Genomic DNA, 8,907 nt, shown 5'->3' on the forward strand with positions numbered 1-8,907 from the left:
ACATTTCAAGCTCGATTTCCAAGCTCTGTTATCTAAACTTACATCTTTGAATGTTTCTATGTTTTCATGTCACAGGGTCAAGATCCAACTTGGCAAACAGCCAACCGTAAGTGAGCTTGACATGGGACAAAATTTTCCCACGACCCAAATAAAAGTATCCAGACAAAAAATATGAACTCCGATATTTCAATTGTCTGTTTTTAGTTCGCTCTTTTCGTTAGAATATCGTATAAATGAAACGCATTGAAAATTATATAGAATAGTAGGTAATACCATGTACTAACTCGGCGTGGGAATACTGAAATAAAGTTGTTGCCGTTGTTGTTGTTGTTGCATGCAAGTATTTCCCGGGAATTATTTCAATACCAAACTAAGAATACGGTTCCTTGGTAGCATTTTAATGTTCCTGTAATTTGCAAGGCTTCGGCAAGCCTGTGGAGATCCTTTTTTTTCAACACGAAATTCTGTCTTGAACTCAGCTGCATCCCGCATGTTTTTTAGCGTGAACGGATCGTAACTATCCCGAGGAAAATCGGGATTTTTGGACTCATAATTTTCCCACAAAACGAGAAACTCTTCATCCGATACATGTTGTCTGCATAACAAATATTTATTCTCTTAATTCTTTATGTGAAGCCATATTTTCCTCTTCGATATTCTTCTAATTAAAGGCGCCGTCCTTCTGAGTTCACTGCGATCTTAATGTTCTATTTTTGACGGGGAGCGACGGCTGGCTTAGTTCCAGGCTTTCTCTGCCAGTCCGGTCGCCGTCGCCCCGAAAACGGTTAGGGAACTTAAGATAGAGACGTTTTCGGGGCGACGGCAACTTCAACCGGACGTGACATCATCATTTGTTGGATATTGCGCATGCTCGTGCTCACCACCTTGCCGTCGTGGTCCCGTCGGCGACGTGAAACTGGTCTGTTTGGCGTTGTGGCGAAAACGTGAGTGTTTAACTTTCATTTCAATCAGGTTTGTTGCGTTTAGCAACCAACATTTTGCAGATTATCGTTCTTAAATTGTCCTTGTTTTCTTTGAGGCACATTTCAAGCTCGATTTCCAAGCTCTGTTATCTAAACTTACATCTTTGAATGTTTCTATGTTTTCATGTCACAGGGTCAAGATCCAACTTGGCAAACAGCCAACCGTAAGTGAGCTTGACATGGGACAAAATTTTCCCACGAGCCAAATAAAAGTATCCGGACAAAAAATATGAACTCCGATATTTCAATTGTCTGTTTTTAGTTCGCTCTTTTCGTTAGAATATCGTATAAATGAAACGCATTGAAAATTATATAGAATAGTAGGCAATACCATGTACTAACTCGGCGTGGGAATACTGAAATAAAGTTGTTGCCGTTGTGATTGTTGGAAGCAAGTATTTCCCGGGAATTATTTCAATACCAAACTAAGAATACGGTTCCTTGGTAGCATTTTAATGTTCCTGTAATTTGCAAGGCTTCGGCAAGCCTGTCGAGCTCTTTTTTTTTTCAACACGAAATTCTGCCTTGAACTCAGCTGCATCCCGCATGTTTTTTAGCGTGAACGGATCGTAACTGTCCCGAGGAAAATCGGGATTTTTGGACTCATAATTTTCCCACAAAACGAGAAACTCTTCATCCGATACATTTTGTCTGCATAGCAAATATTTATTCTCTTAATTCTTTATGTGAAGCCATATTTTCCTCTTCGGTATTCTTCTAATTAAAGGCGCCGTCCTTCTGAGTTCACTGCGATCTTAATGTTCTATTTTTGACGGGGAGCGACGGCTGCCTTAGTTCCAGGCTTTCTCTACCAGTCCGGTCGCCGTCGCCCCGAAAACGTCTCCATCTTAAGTTCCCTAGTGTCAAGATGGCGACGAAGTTTCAAAATGTCATGAACGAAGATGCCAGGGCACAAAAAGACGCCTTAAAAAACCTGAACACACGAAAGAGCACATCAAGAAGGATTCTAACAGGTATTTTGTTGAAAAATTCTGAACTTAAGCCAAATTTAAGCTCTAAACGTTCGAGAGAGGGAAGTTCTCGATCGATGCGATTGCTAACGTAATTCGTCACCCATGATATTAATAGGTAATCAAATGGTATACTCGTGAAATTAGGGAATAATTTCACTTGCGTTTTGTCCAAATCCTACTATTTTAGGATTTGGACAAAACAAGCGTGAAATTATTCCCTGATTTCACTCGTCACCATTTGATTACACATACTAATTTTTTTTTTTTGGGGGGGGGGGAGGGGGGGTTGTAGGCATAGTAGTAAGGCTTGAAAAGGTTGCACCAATCCATGCTCATCTTGCCACCCTCTGCAGCAGACGACAGGAAACTGTTTCAATGCCTAAATATAGTCTCAGATAACAAGACTGGTCCAATAGAGAGGTGCCAGTGTGACGTCACATTACCATGGTAGAAAAATTTCTGGATCACAACAATAGGGAACTTGAGCAACGACGACGGCGACGGCGACGGTAAAGAGAACGGCAAACAAAGCAATAGGTTTATTTACGGAATCCGAGGTGGCTCAGCCACTTTTATTTCTATTTGTATTTGCATTTGCGTTTTTCTGTCGTCATTTACATTTTGTTTTGTGTTTTTTGTTTTAATTTTAATTTTTATTTGCATTTTAATTTTCCATTCAGTTTTCATTAGCATTTTCATTTGTGTTTGCATTTTTGTTTTACCTGCATTTGCATTTCAATCGGCGTTTCATGTTTATCAACACTTTCAGTTACGTTTCCGTTTTTCTTTGCATTTGCATTTTGCTTTTAATTCTTATTTTTTTGTGACGTCAAAATCAAAACGGAGGGTCAAACGCTATTATATTTCAACTTTTTATTTCGTTTCTTTCATCACTCACTTGTTTTTCATGTGACTTTTACCTTTTTGCTAGCCTGCTTTATGTTAAACTTCGTGGATAGGTGTCGACAGATGGCGATGGTGTGATTGCAATCGACGACCACACAGCGGGAGTTACCTCTGGCTGACTACATAACTCTTGCTTGTCATGGATGTCGACGTGGACATGGTTGTTTTATTCTTAAGAGAACTCTTGAGAAAAAATAAGACTAACAAGCTGATTTTGTTATATCTCAATGAAAAGTTTGGATTGCAGTGGAGGTAAGTCTTTAAAGTGGAATTTATCCCAGTTTTTCACTTAAGCATGGGTATCACTCGTCACCAAACGCTCCTCATTCGCTGTCTCGGATATTATAACTTGCCAGCGACGAAAAAGCACCCTAAATTTTGGTTCGGTGAGTTTATACTGTGCTTCCTAAACAGTCCCTTTAGATGTTCTACTCTATGTACTGTCTCCATTTAAGAAACACAAATTCAGTAGTAGAAGGGCAAAGGTCAGCTTTACTCTTTAAGGGTCCTTAAGCAATGTGGTGCACCTCCAGCTTCACTGGCTAAGGTGTATACAACCATTGTTCGTCCTGTTCTAGAATATGCTGCCCCTGTCTGGCAAAATATGCCAGATTTTCTATCTTATAAGATGGAGAGCATTCAGAAAAGGGCTATGCGCATCATTTTTCCTTTAATGAGTTACAACGAGGCATTACCCCTTGCATTTTATGAGGAGGTTGTGCATAATTATAATCTTAGATCTGGCACTAGCCGCTCCACGCGTCCTACCTGTAGGACCAAGCGCACGCAAGGGTTTGTCACGCATAAGTATACCTAGTGGCTTGTACAATTATATTTTCTAGTATTTATTGGATTTATTGTATTATGTTTTAGTATTCTATGTTTTGTAAATAGCTCTGTAATTCAACCATTCTGTATATTGCTGCAATGAGTCTTAATAAACAGTCATTATTATTATTATTATTATTATTATTTCTCAATTGTATATATTGCTGCCCCTTTCGGGACGGTGCAATCCAGCAATATGGACCGTAGTTCTTGTTGTTTATTAATTAATGATACATGTAGTTGCTCGACGCTGAAAAGGTTTTTCAAGAACCACAATTTGAGACGACATGATGATGTGACTGCTCAAGACGTCATAAAGGCTGTTGAGGTACGTTACGTTTATATGCTTATTTAAGTAAGTATGTTTAGCTTTCTTTGTAAATGTTCCCTGCATATACATTTTGGAAAGGCTCTGAGTTTCGGCGGTCATAGCTCTGTTTTTTTTTAAATTTTATTTCTGGGAGCTTAAAAGATTCACCCAAAACCTAACAAAGAATGTGTTTTTGATTTTTTCAAGACATTAAAGTTAATAAATTCACGTTTACCTTAATTCGGACATACGAAAAATCAGTAAGTAATAGTTCAGCTTTAACTGCAATGTAATCATAACTGATATCGTATAACATCCCACATGAAAAATTCACCAACTATGACATTTGCCAGCTGGAACTGAAGGGATCAGGACAGCTTCTTGGATGCGAGATCTTTACATCTTCGGATTAGAATGCATCAAGGGCTCCTGGTTACAAGGTATGTATGTTCTTAATCGTTGTCTTATTTTTCACTGAAGTCAGTTCTCTCTTTGGGATAGCCACTAAGTGCCCGTTTGAGGGTAGCCTGCGTAGCAATCGTTTCCGCGCGAGCTGAGTCCAGGAAGTTAAAATGGGGCGACAGCAAAAAAAAAAAAAACTCTTTCTACGCAGACTAGTTTGAGGGAGATGTCCATCGTTTTTTCCCGACCCAACTGACCGCCCCCTGGGTCTCCGAGGATGGATCATGTCTTGATAATTTGCATGCCAGCGTGAGAACATCCTGGTTTGTACTTAAAAGGATGAGATTAGTGAGAAATCATGTGACATCCAGCTTCTAATCAAATGTACAAAGTAGTGCACCTTGTAGCTTGTACCTTTTCCATATCTTCATACTTCTAGGGGCATCGCAAAACCTCAACCTGTCAGATCAGTAATTATATTCTCTTAACGATTCTTTCCCCTTCTCGTTTCTTCTCCCTTCTTGTAATGTTCTTTGTAAGATTGCCTTGGCACACAACTGTCAAATTTCAGCATTCTTTTTCATTTCATTTCATTTATTTTTTTCCTACAGCCACAACAACAACAATTTATAATGGTAATGGCAAGGAAGCCTATATAGAAGCCTATATAGAAGCTTATAAACTGTAGGCTTCCATGCACTATAGGGTAAATCATGTAGGTTAAGGGTACTGAATGAAAATTTAATTTATTTTTTTTTACGAGAGAAATTCCATGGGTTTAGACGGAATTGTAATACGATTTGATGATCCAAGCTTTTTATATGCGGTTTTTGTTTATTTCTATAGGGAACAGGTAGAGTTGGCTTTGCAGTATCTTGCCCTTTCACAAGTTGTGGCTCGTGGACCAGGGAAAAAAAATGTCCTGCGTAAACGAAAATACGTGTCCAAGGTGAGCACCAAAAACAAGACAAAAACTAAGACAACTTGTATAAAAGCGGACATCATATTGTAGATCCTGCGAGTCAGTCCAGGGTTTCTTAGTCAGTAACTTTCATGGGAAAGCCGGTACTTGTCATCCCATAACTAAATACTTTAAATCAATAAAATTGCTTTTACGTACAACTCTACCCATGTTAGATTCAACCCCCGATATTTCTAACGCCCATACGTACGTGAGATAATAAATGTTAAAGCTACTGTTATTTTAGTAGGGAACGTTTTTTGTTTACAGCATCATATAGTGAAAACACTGAGCATACAATAACACACGCAGGCTTTTTAGGGTAATCGTAATCTCTGTTCTTTATATTCTATATTATTTTAACTTACTTTCTCCTTGAATTTTAAGGGACCAAACTGGTGTTGGCATCTGGATGGTTATGACAAATTGTCCCGTTGGGGTATATTTATCCATGGAGCTATTGATGGATTCTCTAGGAAAATTATTTGGCTTAGGTATAAATAGTACGTAGATATTTTAACATAAAAATTTAGTGGGGGGAGGGGGCTAATAACACAAATATTTAAAAAATTAACTTAAATAATTATCTTCCTTTCTTTTTTAATAGAGCTTACTCAACAAATAAGCAACCGTGGGTCGTAGCAAAATACTACATGCAGCATGTTTGCAGCTTGAACGGTACTGGTAATTTTAAGTATTGGATGTGTAATTTCTTTTGTTGTTGTTGTTAATTACATCTCGCCTGCTTACCCATATGTGATGCGACACACCAATCCCCCACTCCAGGACTTAGGACAGTATGGGTAAGTGCAACGGTTTCTGGGATCGTTTGGGTGCCCAAGCGTTACTCATCATTGCTAATAAGCGCCGAAAGTTTTTACCCCTTTCCCCTATAAATCCTGGACTGGAGAAATTCATTTTAATAGGTAGTCTAGAAGAAACCACCGTTGTTAACAATGACTTGCGTTTTGAACAATTCTGTGAAAGTCGTCTTGATCCTCAGTGCTGGTATAGTTAAAATGAAACGAGTGTCTATTAAGGTCGTACTATAAGTCGGACTATAACATGGTTTTAGTTTGAAAATCTTTTCCTTTTCTTTCACTTTTTCAGTGTTGCCATCGGTCACATGCTCCGATGTAGGAAGAGAGACAGGCCTTGTGGCTTCGTGTCAGTGTTTTTTGCGTAGAAACTCAGGAGATGATTTTGCTGGAGAGAAATCCACAAATTCGTGAAGTCCACTACGAATCAAGTAAAGACAAGAGCCCATAACCTGGATCGACATACACTCGTGCCACGGCGTTTTCACTTTTCAGTTTATTTTTACTGAAAGATTTTTGCGCGAATATTGAATATCTTTTCAGTCCCACAAACTATAGTCAACAAAACCAGAACCCTTGAAAATGGCATTTTGGACCTTAATGAAATAAAAATGTCACGTCTTATACTTTTCCCGCGTTAATTGAAGTCAATGAAAGGATCGGAGAGGAACTTACATTTTCGCGTCACAACGTGCTGTGCAATGTATGTTTAAAAGACCTTCCCTTGAAAATGCCGTTTTTTTTTTAATAGAGTAGATTACTAATACCTGCGGTAGATAAAGTATTGGTTGAATTTGGGCACGTTTTGTAGCAAGACTGTTTCTAGTTTCTCCAGCAATCTAGAGGGAGTCCCTTTCACAATATGTAAAATTTATTGAGGGTCATCTCTAACAAGCAACACTGATGAATAGGGGGTTCGCTTTGTTAGACTTCTAAGATCTTGTAAGCTTTCTGAAAATGGCTGGCCCCCTTACATATAACAAACGACCAGCTAGTAAAGATAATTACTACTTATTTAAATCTAACGGCTTGCAATTGTTTCTTGCAGCGCATAGAGGCATTCTGGAGCCAGCTGCGTAAAATGTGTGGGGATTTTTGGATTTCCCTTTTTGAGGTTGGTGCTCATCATGACCAGTTTCGACCTGGTTTAGCCTGCGTAACAGGCGCTTGGAAGTAGTGGACGAAAGAGAGAACGAACGCGCGCGAGGGAGACACGGGAGGTGTGTGGCGTGTCTCCTTCTCTTGCGGGCGTTTTTCCGTGTGCCCACTACTTCCAAACTTGCCATGAACTGAACTCAACTGAAATGAATCTCGAATTCAATGGATTCTAACGCTGATTGATACGTCAGTTATAATAATCTGCGCATCGGCCGGCTCGGCATATAGAATTCAACGTCTGATAGCTTAAGTCAAGTTAATGTAACTTATCAAATTACAATCTGATGTTTTCTAGGATATGGAATTTCAAGGAATACTAGATGTGACAGACGCGGTGCACAGGTGATTACTTCTACGTTCTACGCATATATAGAGGAAGTGAGTGGTTTCGCAAGAGAAAGGTGAAGCTTAATTGAACAATACTGGAGAGAACGGTGGTTCGGTAATGGCAGCACTTAATGGCTGCCAAGGCAATCCTTTTGATACCGCCTAATTCCTTTCAGATCGTCTTATTGGAGAAAGTCTGTGTGAACATGTGATGACAATTATTAATATCTCTTTTATCACCGTCTTTGCTGGTGTTCTTTTTGTGCATCAGCCGGGCGCAAACCATGCACCTAGCACGTCAGTCACCCAAGACAAACAATCTGTTCATACACTGAGCACCTTTTATTATTATTATTATTATTATTATTATTGTTATTATCATTATTATTATTATTATTATTATTATTAATATTATTATTATTATTATTATGATTATTAACAAACATATTTTGGGAATCCTGTCCAAGCGAAACTGATTTTACGGGGCTGCCTTAATTTAACATATTTTTATTGTGCCGTTATGCTTCTTTATTTTAGGCATTGCTTTCTTCGTGTCTACTTGCCTCTTCTCCAAAACGAACTCAATGACTTTAAAGAACAGCATAATTCTCATCGTATCCGAAAACAAAAAGACCGCCGCGTCCCAAACGGTGTTCCAGACGATCTCTACCTGTTTCCGGGCATTCACGGTAATTATCATGGTCCTTCATTTCTAACATCGTTTTCCGAGCAAACAGTAAAAAAGCAACTATCAAAACGACAACAACTGAGTGATATTTAATACTGAAGTCAAGATAGTTAAGTAATAAGAATGCACAATCCATATGAGTGATTTCATTTGAACCGTGAAACAGATACCAAGAAATAGTGCAAAATAGCGAGAGATAAACGTAATAGTGCATAATAGTGCGAAGCCGCATTCTATTACCTATTTCGCGGTTCAAGTAAAATCACTCTTTTGTACAGATCATAGCCTATATGGAATTTGTTTTCATGTAAGATTTAGACATTACTACATCCCTCTGAAATTTCCTTGCTCTTTAAATGGATTTTCTGGTAAAAAACAGTCGACGATATGGTATGATACAGTGCTGTGTGGTCCGGCTTGATCGGGTGTGGTGTTTTGTGTTTTGGTGTACTGTGGCATATATGGAAAAACAGATGAAAAGCCTGCGTAGCAGGTGCATAAACGTGATACAAGCGCAGAAAAACATTGAAAGGGGTTTTGACAGTTAATTAC

At 38.7% G+C, this 8,907-nt stretch overlaps 1 protein-coding gene and 1 long non-coding RNA gene across 2 annotated transcripts; both read left to right on the top strand.

Moving 5' to 3' along the window:
* The first annotated feature begins 2,812 nt into the window (after positions 1 to 2,812).
* LOC140922131 (uncharacterized) lies at positions 2,813 to 6,209 on the top strand. Its single transcript, XM_073372151.1, has 6 exons — positions 2,813 to 3,115; positions 3,932 to 4,019; positions 4,355 to 4,441; positions 5,250 to 5,352; positions 5,752 to 5,858; positions 5,972 to 6,209. Exons 3-6 carry the CDS (start codon positions 4,416 to 4,418, stop codon positions 6,093 to 6,095), a joined length of 360 nt encoding a protein of 119 aa, XP_073228252.1. The 5' UTR covers positions 2,813 to 3,115; positions 3,932 to 4,019; positions 4,355 to 4,415; the 3' UTR covers positions 6,096 to 6,209.
* Positions 6,210 to 6,475: 266 nt separating this feature from the next.
* LOC140921555 (uncharacterized) lies at positions 6,476 to 8,344 on the top strand. Its single transcript, XR_012164023.1, has 4 exons — positions 6,476 to 6,613; positions 7,231 to 7,296; positions 7,636 to 7,682; positions 8,205 to 8,344. It is a non-coding gene; the product is annotated as an uncharacterized lncRNA (long non-coding RNA).
* Positions 8,345 to 8,907: the final 563 nt, after the last annotated feature.

Source organism: Porites lutea, chromosome 12, assembly GCF_958299795.1.
Source record: "Porites lutea chromosome 12, jaPorLute2.1, whole genome shotgun sequence".
Taxonomy (NCBI): domain Eukaryota; kingdom Metazoa; phylum Cnidaria; class Anthozoa; order Scleractinia; family Poritidae; genus Porites; species Porites lutea.

Excerpts from the sequence above, each read along its gene's own strand:
- LOC140922131 (XM_073372151.1), top strand. The coding sequence starts at position 4,416 with ATGCATCAAGGGCTCCTGGTTACAAG. Across the intron at positions 4,442-5,249 it reads CAAGGGCTCCTGGTTACAAG|GGAACAGGTAGAGTTGGCTT; the intron begins GTATGTATGTTC and ends TTATTTCTATAG. Across the intron at positions 5,859-5,971 it reads AGGAAAATTATTTGGCTTAG|AGCTTACTCAACAAATAAGC; the intron begins GTATAAATAGTA and ends CTTTTTTAATAG.